This window comes from Haliaeetus albicilla, chromosome 16, assembly GCF_947461875.1.
Source record: "Haliaeetus albicilla chromosome 16, bHalAlb1.1, whole genome shotgun sequence".
Classification (NCBI taxonomy): domain Eukaryota; kingdom Metazoa; phylum Chordata; class Aves; order Accipitriformes; family Accipitridae; genus Haliaeetus; species Haliaeetus albicilla.
This window is the reverse complement of record NC_091498.1, coordinates 3,227,207-3,243,573: the sequence shown is the minus strand read 5'-3', so window position 1 is coordinate 3,243,573 and position 16,367 is coordinate 3,227,207. Positions and strand designations below refer to the sequence as shown.

Sequence of the window (16,367 nt, the reverse complement as noted above, 5' to 3'; positions counted from 1 at the left end):
GGGACACCTCCTGTTCTGCCTCTAGAAAGTGGGGTGTGACAGCTTTGTTCTGTCTGTGTCAGCCGTGGGGATGGTGCATGGGCCATGTGTGGCTGCAGTGGCTGGACCTGCTTTGTCCTGAAGCTGTAGTAAGGAGAGGTCTCTCTTCTCCCTGCTCCCTGTGCAGCAGGGCTGTGTACAGGTTAAAAGGGGGGAAGGATGGGGACTAACGCTGTGCTGAGCCAAATTCCCAGCGTTGCTGGGTGTAAGGGATCTGAGGTGGCTGAGGGCTGGGCTGGCGGCTCAGGTGGGATATTAGGGACAAGTGTCTTTGAGCCTCTGCCTGGACCAAGCCCTTCCCCAGACCAGTCCCAGGAGCCAGGGCTGCATTGCTGTCCCTGTAATTAAATTGTCGGTGCCTCATGTCTGCAACGAGCTTTGCAGAGAGCATCGCTTAGCAAGGATCTCCCGTGAGCAAGGGAGGGCTCCCCAAAGCACCCCTGGTACAAGCAGAGCTGGGTTGCTTTTTCTGCAGCCACCCTGGCAAGCTCTTGTCCTCGGCCCCTCTCACTCAGTCTCTTGCTATCAGTAACTTCCCTGGAAACTTTTTTAGAGTGATTGCCACCGAAAGGGCTTCTCTGAGTCACCTTCTGAGAGAAGTCAGCACCAGCCCTGACCCCTCTGCTTTTCCTTCTCTCTGCAGGTCGATCCCCATTACCTGATGGTGCTCGTCTCTGCCCTGTGGTCTGGCAGTATCCCACCCCGAAGAGCTGCTCCTTCCCAGACCCTCAGCCCGTGGCCACGGACCTGTCTGGCTGGATCCCAACCTGCCACCATCGCTTTAGAGTGGAGCGACCCGAGCGTGTCAGGGAGGCGGAGATGGCGGGGATGGATGGGGAAGAAGATGAGGCAGCGTGGCATGGCGTATCGGCATGGCGTGGCGTATCGGCGTGGCGTGGCACAGCGTGCCACGGCATGGCCGCTGGTTTGGCAGCAAGGGGAGCGCAGGGGTGGGGACAGGGCTGTGCTTCCCCTTGGTGGAGGCAGGCGAAGGTGGAGTTATCCCTTTGTTCGTCCTGGAGAGCTGGTCAGACAGGAATTGGAGTAGCAGTGGGGTGCAGCAGGCAAGTGGCTCCGGTGGTCTGGTCCTGGTCCTGGTCCTGCCCGCTCATGTGGGGACCCTGATGGATCCGGCTGCCAACCTTGGGGCTGAGGGCAGGGCTGGGCCGGGGGCATCGAAGGGATCTGATGGTCTGATCCTGGCCCAGTGAAGATGTGTCAAGTGGGTGAGTCTGGGTCCGGCGCAGTGATTGTGATGGGAGGGTGCCGCAGCCCTGCCTGCCTGCGGCTCCAGCGCTGCCCTCCTGCAGGGGAAACTGAGGCAGGGAGGGAGGGGAGCCAAGGGGCTCAGACGGGGTCAAGGACAGGGTGACGACGAGTGTGCGAGGACAGTGGCCCCGTGGTGGGTCCCGACGGGGGAACAGCCCTGCTGCCGTCAGTCCTCAAAGCGCCGGGTGCCGAGAGCCAGTGCTGGAGCTGTCGTTTTGGGCAGCTCCTCTCCCCGGAGCTTCTTCATTCCTCCGGGGAGCCCCAGCCCTTCCCAGCCCCGTCAAGAACTCCTGTCCTTATGGCTGCTGGTCCCCACACCACCGTCCCAGTCTCAGGAGAGCCGGTCGGAGCGGTGGTTTGCATACCGGGGCTGCCAGCGGCTGCAACCACATCACCTCCTGCCTTGTCCGCCCAGCAGCGTGGGGCTCATCCTCTAGGGCTGTCCCCAAATGTCCCCGCCTGTGCTGAGCGTGGTGCAAGACCAGGAGGGACGGCTCGGTGCCAGCCACCCCACAGCGTGCAGCCTCCTCGCCCAGCCCTCCTCTCCCCTCTGTCCCAGGCCACCTCGATCCCGGCAGCCACCAAAGGGTCCTCATGAAAACAGGCCTCATCCTCCTCATCATTGGGCACCTCAACTTCATCACCGGCGCCCTTGTCCACGGCACCGTCCTCCGCTTCGTGGTCAACCCCCGGGATGCCATCTCCCTGCAGTACGCCGTCGCCAACGCCGCCTCCGTCATCTCCGCGCTGCTGGTACCGTGGGGTGCAGGGTGGGAGGGTACAGGGGGGGACATCGGTGGGTGTGGGGGGGCATCTGGGGTGGATGCAGGGTGGGCAGGAGGTGGGATGTGGGAGGGGGTGGGATGGATGTGGTGTGGATGCGGAGCGGGCAGGAGGTGGGATGCAGGATGGACGCTGCTCTGTCTTCTCTTCCCTGCTCTGAATAAGCCTTTCCAGCACAAAACCAGGGGGATTAAATGCACAGGGACTTCTTACTGGGTGGAGGCTGGGGAAGACGAAGCAGTGCCCACCACGATGCTGAATTGGCCGGATGAGATTTCAGGAGCAATGTCAACAGGGAAAGGGGACCAACGTCCCCGGGGCATGGTGGGTGCCATGCATCGCTGACCCCCCCACGCTTCCTCGCAGACCATCTCCTGCGGAATAGCTGCCCTCGTGCTGTCCCGCTGCCTCGCCCCCGCCACCCTCGTAAGCACCTTGCCCAGCACCCAGCAGGATGCAGCCATCCCCTGGAGCGTGCACAGGCTCACCACACTGTCTTTTCTCTCCCCTCCTGCAGAAATGGGCGGTTTTTGCCCTGAGTGCCAGCAGCAGCCTGGGCTGCCTGTCCTGCCTGCTGGGGCTGGCCGTCTCCATCGGGCTGACGCTGGGCAGCCAGGGCCGGGCACTGCTGGCCCCCTGCACCATCGCCGACGTCGCCCTCGCCCCGGTCTCACACCAGTGCCCCTTCGATCCCACCCGTGTCTACGTGAGTCCTCAGTGGGTTGTGGGCTGTGGATGCCTGCAGAGGGGATGGGGAGGATGTGTGGGGACCTGATGCCTCGTGTCCCCGCAGAGCTCCACGCTGTCTCTCTGGGCTATCTCCCTCCTGCTCGACTTGATGGAGATCATCTTTGGCATCCGCTGCCTTCTGCTCACCCTCGACCTCCTTCGCCTCGGCCGCTGCTGCTGCAGGGCGCACCGGAGAAAGGTGACGCCTGGTCCCTAGGCTTGGCACTGACCCGTTCCCGTGCAGGACTGGGACGGACCCGTCTGGGCTTGGGGACTCTGGGACGAGGGTAGGACTTGCTGACCCAAAGCTCTCGGCCCCCCGGCCCTGCTCTCAGCAGTCTCTCTGGCTTGCAGGTCTCCTTGCGGGCAGACCCTGCGGAGAACCCCGACCCCGGGCAGTGCCTGGGCTTGCTGAGGTTGGACAGCGTGGAAACTGCCCGGCTCTGAGCAGGGCCCAAGGGCTGATGCCGTGGACATGCCCGGGCCAGCCCTGCCCCATCCCAGCACCCGCACAGCCCCACATTGGGAACTGGCTGCTCCCCAGCCCGGCTATGGGGCAGACGCATCCCCTGGACACCACCAGCCAAGACACGTGAGCCCATCCCCATGGCCTCAGGTCGCCTGGGGCTGCAGCAAGGAAGGTGACTGGGCTGGATCCGGACCCTGTGCGGAGGAACTTTCCCCTCGGCGTTGATGACCCCTTTCCCACCACTGACTGCACTGACACAAACTTTATTCTGTAGGTATTAAAAGACCAGAACCGCATCCCCCTCCCCATGGCCCCCACCCGTGTGCCGGCCGTGGGGCTGTGGGGAAGGGGCTGGCCTGGCCCCCACGGCCCATGGCAGTGTGTGCATGTGTGGGGGGTGCTGGGGAGCCCCTGAGCCACCAAGTCTTTGTCCCCCGGGCCGTATCCCCGCACCTGCTGGAGATGCAGCGATGGCTTCACCGCCAGCCTTTCCCACCGGGCTGGGTTGTCCCCCTGCTCTGAGCCCCCGGTGCTGGGGGGGGACCGTCCTCGCTCGGGGCAGACCCTACCTCCATCCTTCCCCGAGTCAAGCCAGTGCAGGAGCCCCCCCCCAGTGATGAGGACCGTCCCCCCCACCTCAGCCAGGCTCCAGCTCTCTCCCCACGAGGGGCTGTGGGGACACGGGTGCTGGGGACCGCGGGGGCACGGGTGCTGGTGACTGCGGGGGCCGGGCAGGGGATAGAGGCAGTGACCAGCTGCAGGGTGAAGGGGTGACACGGGGCCATGGGGACTGGGGGGGGGGGGCTGTGGGGGTCCATGGGGCTCAGAGCTGCGCGGCGCCGCTGGGGTCACACTGCAGCAGGCGCACGATGGACGGGTCGCTCTTGGCACCTTTGATGAACTCCTCCAGCGAGAGCTTGCCTGTGGGAGGGGGACACGGCTCAGCCCGGTGGCCACCACCCCATCCCAGGTGCACACACAGGACCAGAGACCTCCCGGCACCCACCCGCTCGGGATGAACACCCTTGGGGTCTGCTCCCTAGGTTTTGGGAGCACGCCGAGCCCCTCCGGCTGCCGGGGCTCCCCCCAGCCATCCCGGCGGACATGAGCCATTTAATCAGCGTGCGTGCGGCTCCTTCTAAGACCCCTGGATTTAGCCATGAGACCTTTCCCTTAATCCCTTCCATCTCCTCTCATTTACCATCATTATTAGTATCCATCTGTCGGAAGATTTTTTCCGTTCTTTTCTCTGGAGTCGATTCATCTTCAGGCATGTTCATCACAGAGGAAACCATTTTGTAGATGGCCTGGGAGAGGGAGACGGGGGTGAGGGTGGGTGCAAGGTGGGTGCCTGCCATCACCCACCCGAGATGGGGGACAGAGCTTTGGGCTTCACTGCCCTGAGAATGGGGCTGGCGTTTAACACCCTCCCCGTGCGATCAGGCTATGGGGACCTTTAGCTCCCAGCATAGCCGGGGTGGGTGCAAGCGGCAGCTCCAGGGAAACATTCCAGCTGCAGGAGGCAGATGGGAACTGCTTCTGCAGGGATGAGATGCCCATCGAGATGCCACCGCAACAGCCTCATGAGTCACCTTCCGATGCCGAATCGACTGGGCTGGGGTCTGGGCAAGGAGAGCATCTCCTGTCAGTCTGCCGACCACGCATCCATCTGCCCCGGGGTGCTCGGTGATGGCTGCGTGCACTGTGAGTGGGGCCAGTGGGAAAAGCCCCGGGAGGGGGTGGCAAAGGGATGCCCCTAGGAGAGGGAAGGACCAGGGGATGCCCCAGGGCAGACGGATCCCTGCAGCCGCAGAGCTTAGCGGGCAGCTCTCTGCAGACAGCAACAGGCTCCGTCCCAGGCACTGTCAAGCCGCGTACCGGGAGTAACGCAGGGTGCACGTCCCCAAGCCGTCCGCGTTCTGGGAGGGGATGGCCACCATCACGCCCGGGTGACAGGCAGGACCACACACTAGGAGCCACGGCGGGGCAAGGGAACCCGGTACCTGCACAATTTCCAGCATCTCCTCCCGACTGATGTAGCCGTTGCCATCCAAGTCGTACATGCTGAAGGCCCACATGAGCTTCTGCTCCAGCTTCCCGCGGGAGGTGACGCTCAGGGCGATGATGAACTCTCGGAAGTCGATGGTGCCGTCGCCGTTGGTGTCGAAGGTGCGGAAGACGTGCTCGGCGAACTTGGAGGCATCACCGTAGGGGAAGAAGTTGGCATAGATCTTCTTGAACTCCTCCACGTTGAGGATGCCCGAGGGACAGTCCTTCAGGAAACCTTTGTACCAGCCCTGCAGCTCCAGGTCGGAGAACTCGGTGTTTTCCCGCAGGTCTTGGAGCATCTCAGGACGCAGTTTGCTGTTCTGCTTCCCCATGCCGCTGGGACGTGCTGGCCGTCCCCTGGGGGATGAGTGCTGCAGGGGGGCAGGCGGCTGGCCTGGCTCAGGGGGGCGTCCGTCTGTGCTACAGGAGGGGAGAGGGACAGGGCAGCGCTCCCTGGCAGCCCCCGCACACCCGGGTGGACGCCGACACGGCCCCCTCCATCCCTGCTGTCTTCTCTGAGCTGTCGGGGCCAGCCCTGGGGACCACCCAGCACCAGGCAGCGCCAGCCCCCTTGCGTTTGCGTAATAAGCCCTTATAGCTCATTTGCATAATATATAGGCGATATCTAGCTGGCGTCAGGAGGGCAGAGAAGCCTGGAAGAGGAGAAGGGGCTGGATTCGGCCCCCGCAACATGCTGGCTGGGGGTCTGGGCCCAGCCCAGCTTTGGGGCTGGCCGGATCTGGGTCAGCTCCCTTGGAGGGAGGGTTATTTTCAGCTCCTCCGCTGCCTCCGTTAATATTTGATGTTCTGGCTGGTACTGGAGTGCTGGGGAGGGCCAGGGGCCACAGGTCTCGGCTCGGAGCCCCCTCCTTGCTTCAGGGTGCCCACACCCCTGGGGGACCCAGGACATCCCGCTGGGGTCACCCCAAGGAGCACAGAGGGGCCAGGAGGTCAGGGTGGGTGCCCAGCATCTGGTCTCCCACACCAGGTCCCCAAACTGGGGGATCTGGGGGGACCTTGACCCACTGCCCCCACCCCAGGCTGCCTCATGGGCTCTGTGTGAGGAGAGGATGGACTCGAGGGGGGCTTCACGGGTGCATGGGGGGCTTCAGTGCCTGGAGCACCCATTGTCTTACCCAAAGTAGGGAGGGGGCCCAGCACCCCCCAAACCCTCTGTACCTTGAGGTTGCAGGACAAACAGGACTCCCCAAGAGGAGCAGCCCGGTAGAGCTGGACCCCCCAGTCAAGGGGGGCTGGGACCCCCCAATATCTCTCCATCACCACCCCCCCCACACGCCTCCATCCCCTATCTGGCAGCCCGGGGTAGGATCTACATGCCCCCCCCCAACTCAGGTGTCCCCGGTGGCACGACCCCCAGCCCCACTGCCCGGGGGGGCTGTGCCCCCTCCCTACTACCCGGGGCAGCTCCTGCTGCTGGGAGGGAAGCCCACGGGGGGGGCTCAGCACCCCGAGAAGAGTTTGCAAGGATCCCCCCAAAGCGGGCACCTCCAGAAGGGTGGTTGGGCACCCTCAAGGAAGATGCTCCCAGAGTGGGGTGGGGGGGTACAGGGGATTCCCCCCAAACCTGGCACCCCCAGAGAAAGGGGGTTTGCCGGATACACACCCCAAGCAAAGATCTCCCCGGGGGGGTTGGTTTCCCAATCCCCCCCAGCAAGATATAGTGGGGCAGAAGGGGGGCAACAAGACCCCCCCGGCAAGACACGGTGGGGTGGGGGGGGGAAACCTCTGCAGCCGCCGGCAGGGAGGGACGTGTGCCCTGGTATCCTCGGTTCCCCAGTGCCTCCCAGTGTGCCCCCCCCGCCCAGGTCCTCCCATCCCCGTCGCCTCCTACCTGCCCGGGGATGAGCCGCCGCCGCTGCCGCTGTGCAGCCAACGCAGCCCGGGAGCGGCCGCCGGTAGTGCCCGCCGCAGCGGGGGGGGGGCACCGGCACCGGGGGGTGGGCATCGGTAACTGGGAGCACTGACAGCAGCCCCCACCGGGATCTCCCACTCGTCCCGGAGCTCCACGCACGCCCACCCGCCCCCCCCTCGGGGTGCAGCCCCCCGGTCCCCCCCACAGCCGGGGGCTGGGGCGAGGGGGGAAACCACTATTGTACTGGCAAGGGTTGGGGCAGGTCTGGGAGCACTGGGAGGTTTGGGGGCGCTGGGGAGCACTGGGAGGTTTGGGGGCACTGGGAGGTTTGGGGGCACTGGGAGCACTGGGAGGCTTGGGGGCACTGGGAGATTTTGGGGCCTTGGGAGCACTGGAAGGTTTTGGGGCACTGGGGGCACTGGGAGGCTTGGGGGCACTGAGAGGTTTTGGGGCACTGGGAGGTTTTGGGGCACTGGGAGCACTGGGAGATTTTGGGGCACGGGAAGCACTGGGAGGTTTTGGGGCACTGAGAGGTTTTGAGGCACTGGGAGGTTTTGGGACACTGGGAGCACTGGGAGGTTTTGGGACACTGGAAGCACTGAGAGGTTATGGAGGCACTGAGAGGTTTTGGGGCACTGGGAGCACTGGGAGATTTTGGGGCACGGGAAGCACTGGGAGGTTTTGGGGCACTGAGAGGTTTTGAGGCACTGGGAGGTTTTGGGACACTGGGAGCACTGGGAGGTTTTGGGACACTGGAAGCACTGAGAGGTTTTGGGGCACTGGGAGCTCTGGGAGGTTTTGGGACACTGGGAGGTTTTGGGGCACTGGGAGCACTGGGAGTTTTTGCAGCAGTGGGGGCACTGGGAGGTTTGGGGGTACTGAGAGGTTTTGGGGCACTGGGAGCTCTGGGAGGTTTTGGGACACTGGGAGGTTTTGGGGCACTGGGAGCACTGGGAGGTTTTGGGGCACTGGGAAGTTTTAGGGCACTGAGGACACTGGGAGATTTTGGGGCACTGGGGGCACTGGGAGCATGCCGGCATTGCTGCATTGGCACACCAGACATAGGAGCCGGGGTCCCGAGCTGCCTGCAGACCCAAGCAGACACCTCGCACTGCGACGTGTCCCCTGGTCGTGTCTTCAAGGGCTCTGCTAAAAATGTCACTTGTCCCTTCCGTAGGGTGCCATCCTGCCCCAGGCTGCTGGGAGGGTGGGTGGGATGGGGAAGCACAGGGGTGTGTAAACACACATCCCCCCCCTCCCCGTGCATGCACCAAACTGGGGACCAGTATCTCCACCCCATTTGCCACCCCACAGGCACCCCCATCTCCCGGGCACAGGCTTAGCCATCACCTTCCTGCTGGCCCAAAGAAGGTGCCAAGCCAGGTGTTTTGGGGCTAGAAGGGGACATTTTGGGTTTGAGTGTCCCCAGCACGCAGCCGGGGGCCGATGCAGTGTAGCATCACAGAATCCTCAGTCGTTCCAGGGGCTGGAGCAAAGCAGCTTTCAGTAGCCGCTCCGAGCACTGGGAAAAGGCTCCAGCAGAGACAGATGCTCGCTATAAGGAGGTGCTTTTCCCGGCAGGTTTTCCTGCGTTCCTGCACCAGCTCCATCCATTTGCAAAGCTCGGGATTGTTCAGCAATACCGTGGGAAGCAGATGGCAGGGGCAGATGGGAGGAAGAGGCATGCACTCTCCAAATTACACAAATAAACATGCATAAAGTGATTAAACCCACAGCCCCATCCCTGGTCTGGGGGGAACGGGGAAGGGGCTGGGGTGGCTGCTGCGGAACAGGGAGCTGGGGGGAAGGAGAGACCCAGGCTGGGGCTAATTCACCCCAAAATCTGCAGGGCACTGAGATCAGCGAGGCTGAGGGGCTGCAGGGGCCCATCGAGGGACCTAAAGCACCTCCAGGCCTAAACCACCAACCTGAAGCGGGGCAAGAGACGGGGACCAGCCCTGATAAAGCGGCTGAAATCCACAGGCGTGTTTTTAAACACCGATGGGCAGCGCTTGCCTGAACCGCTGCTGGGCTGGCGAGGAGACCCAGCCCAGACAGCGGTGCTGGCCCGTGAGGACCTGCAGGAACAAGCAGTTATTAATAATAAAGGCAATATTGGTCTCGTGTTTTCTTCCCCTTTTTTAATAGCCTCGTAATGGTACCATGTCCCTGCCTGTTGCTGGAGGACTCTGGAGGACCAGAGACCAGCACAAGCTCCTTCCTGCCCTTCACCTGCACCTTTCGGCACTGAGCCATCTCCTCGGTGCTGTCGTCTCCCCATCAATTCCTTCTCACCCTCCACGTTGCAGCAGCCGTGTCCGCACCCCAGCCCTGCCGAGGGGCCGGTGGCTCCGTGGGGCCGGGAGCCCTCTGTGGGATCCGGGCAAGGATCTCACGCAGGACCGGCATTGATCCCGAGGGGTGTTTTGGGAATGGGATTGGGCTGGAAACAAGGGAACTGGTGATGAGAGCTGCTGCGGTGGTGTCTCCCCCCCCCCATCCCATGTAAGAAAGATGTTTGGAGAGCTGTATGGGATGGGAATTGGAACTGGGGCCTCGGCGTGAGCAGAAAGGCAAGGAAAAAGGAGAGATTTGTGCCATTGGGGCTGAAGTTATCCTGGGGGGGGGGGCCGAGCCAGGCACCCCCTGCGCTGGGTGATGCCCCCACATGCAGCAGTGCTGAGGCTGGGGGGGGGAAAAGTCGGGCCCTCAAGGTGGGGGTGCCATTTCCCCTCCGATAATCTTCATATCTATTTTAATCCCCCTCCGCATGAGTGACAGAGGGCACAACTGACGCACGCTGATTTGAAAGCATCCCATTTCTGACTCAAACCCGGCCCTAAACCCACCTAATCCCCCGCGCTGGAATGGATTGCAGGAGGGAGAGAGAGGATAATACGGGGCGCGGGGGGCACAGCAGGGCCACACTCTGCCATCAAACACTAAGTGATTTACAGGGTCCCTGGGCTTGGGGGCAAATGACCCCCCAGCCCACCCCCTCGGGGTCCCCCACCCTCCACCCCAAAGCCTTGTGTTTTGTCAGCTCGCAGCCCCCTCCATCACCCCTTGCTCCTTGTAGTGGCACCGGCCGCACCGGCTCCACTGATTTGGGGGAATCAGCCATGTCATGGGAAGCAGGACCATGTCCTGGGGGTGCCGGGCCCCAAGAACAGCCAGGGCAGGGAGCAAGGCTGGCTCGGGGCTGGCTTCCACTGGCCTCAGCCTTGTGGCCGAGCCGAGCCCGCAGCAGAGATGCTGCCAGGAGGATGCTGAAATGGCCGCGGGCACCACTGCGATGCCTTCCCCACCGCCAGTGACGAGAGATGTGGGGTGTTGGCGATGCCTTTGCTGGGAGATTCCCCTTCCTCTTCCACCTCCTCCTTCCCCTCCTTCTTCTCCTTCTCCTCCTCCTCGCAGGGATTTCTGTGGGAATTTCCTGCGTTGTCATAGCAGCCGTGAAACTCCTGCCCCCCCCCCCCGCCTCCAGCTTCGGTGCAGCAGGGCAGGGTGGGATGAGGTTGCAGGGGAGACCCCCACCCACCCCCGGGGGGGGGACACATCACTGTGTCCCAGCACAGGGGTGCATGGTTCTGCGCACATGCGTGTGCACGCAGGGCAGCGTGTGTTAGTGTCAGCTTTGCCGTTGCCCCGGTTGCCATCCCCAAAGCCAATGGGGCTCGATGATGCCCAGGGCTTGGCACGCCACGGTGGCACATGCAGAGGTTTTGGTGATTTGGGCTCCAGCATCACCCCCCCCTCAGCCTCACTGGTTCCACGTGCCCATGGGAGCATCCTTATGTGCACCCACACTGCTGGGGGGGCACAGGAGGAGCCCAGGCATGGCCAGGGCGGCTGTGGGTGCCCTGGGACCGTGCCCTAAGGAAGGTTAGTGCAGACAAACAGGGACCATCCCTGCTGGGGTACTGGGACGAGCTGGGAGGGGAGAGGGCAAAGCAAGAGGGGCTCAGCCCCCGGCTGCACCAACAAACCCAACCAGGGTCTCCCCAATACCCTGCAGACCCCTTCCCGTGGGTCCACACCGACCCCAGGGCTCGTCCCCGTCCCCATGGCACGCACGGCCTCACGGAGGACACGGTGAAGGTAAGCGGAGCTGCGGTGGGGGCACGGGGCAGGGGCTGCAGGACTAGCTGGGGATTAAAAGCAAATGCCCAGATAATAAGGATCTTCGGTAAAAAGCCCATTTGTATAATTTAAATCTCTAATAGGCTTCCTGGAATACAAAACCCTTTGTGATGCCCGATCTCATCTGGATCAGGAGCCGCTCGCTCGCTAAATCTTGACTGAGCACCGCGGGGCCGCAGGGACATTTCATAACGGAGTGGCTCCATCCTGCGTCCCCACGTCCCCGCGATGCCCACGCTGCTGCCCCGAAGCACGTACAGCTCGCCTTGCCCAGACAGCCAAGGTCGGGGCTCCTGGGGACACGTAGCCCGGTCCCCGTGGGGCACACGCGTGTTGGCACCTGGACACGTGCGGTCAGCAGTGCCGTGACACGGAGCTGGGATGTGTTTTGGGGCAGTTTGGGCACAAGCGGGTCCCCAGCTCTATAAATAGCCACGGGGGGGGCTGCAGCAGAGTTGAGGAGAGGAAGGCACGATGTGGGCATCTTGGTGCCCAATTTTCTGTGCCACCTTCCCTGGCAGAAGTACAAAACCCTGAGGGATTTCCCCGCTATGGAGACAGTTTGTCACCATGTCCGGAGGGTCTCTGTGAGCCGTGGTGGGGACAGCCCATGGCCGGGATCTGCCCCAGCTCGCCCCGGGTTTGGGGGCTGCTGGATGTGCCCAGGGCTGGCTGGGGGGGGGGGGCTGCAGCTCATCCCGGCTGTGTCCCACCATGGTCCTCGAGGGCTGCGGAGGTGACACCACCATCCCAGGGAGGTCACCGCCTCGTTGAGGTGGGCATGGGTGAGACTGGGGGGGGTGGTCTGGCACTGGGACGAGAAAGAGGGTGCCCAGAGGGGTCCGGACCCAGCCTTGACCTTTGTCAACCCCGGGTCGGAGGGGTTAAACGCCACTGTCACCAGTGCCACCAGTGCCATCGCCACACGCGAGTCCCGGGCTCCCTCTCGTGGCATCTCCCCCGTTTCGTGGGGTGACCGAGGAGCCACGGGGACCCGGGGGGGTGGGGGGGAGCAACAACCAGGACAGCGGGCCCGGGAGGGGGCTGGCTGGGGGGCACCGAGCCGGGGGGGGACCCCGAGCTGGGGGGGGGGCATCCCCGCCGGGCCCCCAGCCCCTTGCGGCAGGATCCCCCGGGACGTGTCTGGGCGTGGGGCCGGGGTGTGGGGGGGTCCCCTCGCAGGGGGACACGGAGGGATGGGGATGGGGGGGGGGGGGGTCCCAGCTGCGGCCCCCCCCGGTCTGCCGCGGGGTGTCGGCAGGTGGCAGCAGCGGCCTTCGGCAGCGCCGGTCTGCGGGAGGCACCCTGGGGGACTGGCACCCTGCACCCCGACAGCACCCCGACAGCACCCCCTGCACCCCCTGCACCCTGCCAGCCTGGCACCCAGCACCCCCTGCACTCAGATACCACCCACTGCACCCCACAGCATCCTGCCAGCCTGGCACCCTGCACCCCGACAGCACCCACTGCACCCCACGGCACCCTGGGGGACTGGCATCTTGCACCCCAACACCACCCCCTGCATCCCGCAGCACTCCCTGCACCCTGCCAGCCTGGCACCCAGCACCCCAACACCACCCCCTGCACCCCGCAGCACCCTGCCTGCCTGGCACCCAGCACCCCAACACCACCCACTGCACCCCGACAGCACCCTGACAGAACCCACTGCACCCCCTGCACTCTGCCAGCCTGGCACCCTGCACCCCCTGCACTCAGATACCACCCACTGCACCCCACAGCACCCTGCCAGCCTGGCATCCTGCACCCCAACACCAGCCACTGCACCCCACGGCACCCTGCCAGCCTGGCACCCAGCACCCCCTGCAACCCACAGCACCCTGGGGACCTGGCACCCTGCACCCCGACAGCACCCCAACAGCACCCACTGCACCCTGCGGCACCCTGGGGGACTGGGACCTTGTACCCCCAACACCACCCCCTGCACCCCACGGAACTGTGCCAGCCTGGCACCCCAACACCACCCCCTGCACCCCGCAGCACCCTGCCAGCCTGGCACCCTGCACCCCCTGCACTCAGATACCACCCACTGCACCCCACAGCACCCTGCCAGCCTGGCATCCTGCACCCCAACAGCACCCACTGCACCCCGTGGCACCCTGCCTGCCTGGCACCCAGCACCCCAAAACCACCCCGTCCACCCCACAGCACCCTGCCAGCCTGGCACCCAGCACCCCAACACCACCCACTGCACCCCGCAGCACTGCCTGCACCCTGCCAGCCTGACAGCCAGCACCCCGACACTACCCCCTGCACCCTGCCTGCCTGGCACCCAGCACCCCAACACCACCCACTGCACCCCACGGCACCCTGCCAGCCTGGCACCCAGCACCCCCTGCACTCCGCAGCACCCTGGGGACCTGGCACCCTGCACCCCGACAGCACCCTGACACCACTCCCTGCACCCCGCAGCACCCTGCCAGCCTGGTACCCAGCACCCCGACACCACCCACTGCACCCTGCAGCACCCAGCTCTGCCCAGCACTGCACCCTGGCACCCCTCCCGCAGCCCCCTGCACCCGGCTCCCCATGCAGCACCCTGTGTAGCTCTCCCCCAGCCCTCCCTGCAGCCCTGCTCCCTTTCATGCGTGATCCCTGCAGTGTCCCCTCCAACACAGCATCCCCCCCGACACCCAGCATCCCCCCGTGGGTATCCGCAGCCAGGCAGGAACTTCTGGGGGCCGGGGGGGGGCAGAGACCCCCAGAGCGGTTCCATGAGTGGCCATGCAGTGTTGAACTCTGCAATGGGGTGCAGGGCACCTTCACCTCAAGGCCTTGGGGTGCCACAGGGAGGTGCAGGTGATGGTTGGGGGTGACCAAGCTGCTCTTGGGGCACGACCGCGGCTCTGGGGGCCAGGGTCTCCTGGGGAGCAGCAGCACGGGGTCCCCCGGATCTGCCAACATCGTTCTGTCCCACTGTCATCCCCTGGGGACTCCAGGGCTGGGACAGTCCCTCTTGGGGGACACCCAGAGCATCTCCGCACACCACATCCATTTCCCTCATGGGCTACAAGGGAGGCAGCCCGGACCAAAAAGGGCCCCCAGCAATGGTCCTACCCCACAGCGCTGATTTAGGGACAGTTTTCCGTGTCATGGGGACGTGGTCTCAATGCTCGGCTCCTGCCAGAGCCCGACCCAGCATAGTTAAGGTGAGGTGGGACAGGACAGGGACTGGGTGCGAGGAGGGGGATGGCTGGCGGCGTCCCAGGTGTCCGTCTAGTGATGCAAGAGGGAAGAGGAACGACTGGCGAAGTCTAAGTGCGTAATTAGAGTTGTGACTTAATTGGCACACGTGGGACACGTGATAGGCATTGCGTGACTTGAATAGTGATGTGCTGGTACGGGCTGGGGAGGTGGAGGAGGGTCTGCACCGCACAGGGAGGCAATGGGAGCCCAGAGGGGACTGGGGGGGGGGGGCCAGGACACCTCAAAACCCCTTGCCCGGTGGTGAGAAAGTAGAGGGGACAGGGAAAGGACAAGCACAGCACGGGCCACCCTGTGCACCCCAGGGGCAGCTGGGACCTGAGCCCCCCGGAGGGGACTTCAGTGCAGTGGTGATGTCCCAGGGAACCTGCTGAGGATGGCAGACGTCACAGGGCTGGAAAAGAGCAAATGTTTCCCCTTTATTTGGAAAGGGGGATAGGAAAAAACAGGGAATTATGGTGTTAAGCGTGTTCAGCCTCTGGAAAAATACCAGAACACATCAAAAACCCTCTTGTGGGAGCCTGGGAGGTAGCGGGGTGACAGGCAGCAGTCCTCTTGCATCTGCCAGGAGCAACCAGGGCAAGACATCAGTCTTCCCACGTTCCGGGGCCCAACCTCGGCTCACTGTCAGCCCAGGATGGGGTCCAGCCCAGGCAGCACCTTCCTGGGGCCAGCCGAGCAGCCCGGCTGCAGGGAGTAACTGGTTTTCTGTGACAATCCCTCCATCTCGTGGCTGCCGGGAGATTTGGGGCTCCCTGTATGGAGGCGAGGAAACACTGCTGCCGGCAGCGTGGAGTCACATCCTGCTGCGATCTCAGCTTTGTGTTTCTGCTGGCAGCTGGAGCCAGTTTGGCTGCATCTGCCTCGGAGTTGGGGGGCTCCTGATCCTGCTCCGGGTGCGCAGCCCATGGAGAAGAACCGGCAGGAGCCCAGAGCTTGGCAGGCTCTCCTGCCCAGCCTCGTGCTCCGGCGAGGGAAAGCCCAGGGGAAGCAGGAACCCGGCCCGCAGCCACCCCTGCATGGCTGTGCCTAAATTCCAGCTCCATCAGCTGAGCTCACCCAGCCCAGCCACGTGCAGCTGGATTTGGAGTGGGCACTGAGCTCAGCACAGGCTGCTCCGGCGAGGGGCTGAGCCCCCCCCTGCCAGCCCAGGGCTCCCGCTCCTCCCCTGCACCTTCTCCACCACTGAAGTGATGAAATTTTAATCTGCTTCCAGGCAGGAGATGAAAGAGAGGCACCACAGGCGCTTCCCGGGAAGCAGTCAACTGCAGCCGAGCGCCCCGGCACTGCGATGGAGTGCGGCGCGGGCACAGCCCCGGCACCACAACACAGAGACGGCACTGGGAATTATCATCATCTTGGGCTGAGGAAAGAGAGTGGTGGAATGGCACAGGGCTAGGATTTGGCAGGACAGAGCGGTCTCCCGGCTCTGGTGGAGGTTTTTTGGGTCTCTCTTGGGCGATGGGTGCCTATCGCTTCTCCGGGAAGGAGCTTCGGTTCATCGGGAGATGCTGGGAGCTCTGCAGGATCTCCCGTACATGAGGAGACCCCTCAGCTGGGGCGTCTCTCACTGTGATCCACAAGCACGACTGCGGTCTGTGCATGGTCAGAGGGTCCCCAGCACCGCTGTGGGCGGACGGGAAGGGGAAGGCGGCAGAGGCTGACAAGGCCAAGCCCCTCATGCTGATTCACTCCCCACTTCATCCAGTGTGGCTCTGTTGACACCACTGGTGCAAAGCAGAGAGAAAGCGCCAGTCCATAAACCAAACCATAAGGACCGGGCTTGGCGTA

General features: G+C 64.0%; 2 protein-coding genes across 3 annotated transcripts; one reads left to right on the top strand and one right to left on the bottom strand.

The window, feature by feature from the left end:
- Nucleotides 1-26: 26 nt before the first annotated feature.
- On the top strand, nucleotides 27-3,548 carry TMEM54 (transmembrane protein 54). Of its 2 annotated transcripts, XM_069803030.1 has the most exons (6): nucleotides 27-1,265; nucleotides 1,868-2,061; nucleotides 2,458-2,517; nucleotides 2,609-2,797; nucleotides 2,885-3,019; nucleotides 3,175-3,548. In XM_069803030.1, exons 1-6 carry the CDS (start codon nucleotides 1,253-1,255, stop codon nucleotides 3,265-3,267), a joined length of 684 nt encoding a protein of 227 aa, XP_069659131.1. In that variant the 5' UTR covers nucleotides 27-1,252; the 3' UTR covers nucleotides 3,268-3,548. The 2 variants fall into 2 exon arrangements, with proteins under 2 accessions (XP_069659131.1, XP_069659130.1); XM_069803029.1 differs by having other exon boundaries at nucleotides 2,458-2,797.
- Nucleotides 3,537-5,891, bottom strand: HPCA (hippocalcin). The gene is made up of 3 exons (XM_069803034.1): nucleotides 5,293-5,891; nucleotides 4,491-4,596; nucleotides 3,537-4,210 (listed from the first exon to the last, which is right to left on the bottom strand). Exons 1-3 carry the CDS (start codon nucleotides 5,668-5,670, stop codon nucleotides 4,113-4,115), a joined length of 582 nt encoding a protein of 193 aa, XP_069659135.1. The 5' UTR covers nucleotides 5,671-5,891; the 3' UTR covers nucleotides 3,537-4,112.
- Between the last annotated feature and the right edge of the window lie 10,476 nt (nucleotides 5,892-16,367).

Coding starts and splice junctions, on each gene's coding strand:
- HPCA (XM_069803034.1), bottom strand. CDS start 5,670: ATGGGGAAGCAGAACAGCAAACTGCGTCCTGAGATGCTCCAAGACCTG. Junction 4,597..5,292: donor AGATGCTGGAAATTGTGCAG/GTACCGGGTTCC, acceptor TCCCTCTCCCAG/GCCATCTACAAAATGGTTTC. Junction 4,211..4,490: donor GATGGATACTAATAATGATG/GTAAATGAGAGG, acceptor CCCCTCCCACAG/GCAAGCTCTCGCTGGAGGAG.
- TMEM54 (XM_069803029.1), top strand. Junction 2,062..2,457: donor CCGTCATCTCCGCGCTGCTG/GTACCGTGGGGT, acceptor GCTTCCTCGCAG/ACCATCTCCTGCGGAATAGC. Junction 3,020..3,174: donor GCAGGGCGCACCGGAGAAAG/GTGACGCCTGGT, acceptor TCTGGCTTGCAG/GTCTCCTTGCGGGCAGACCC.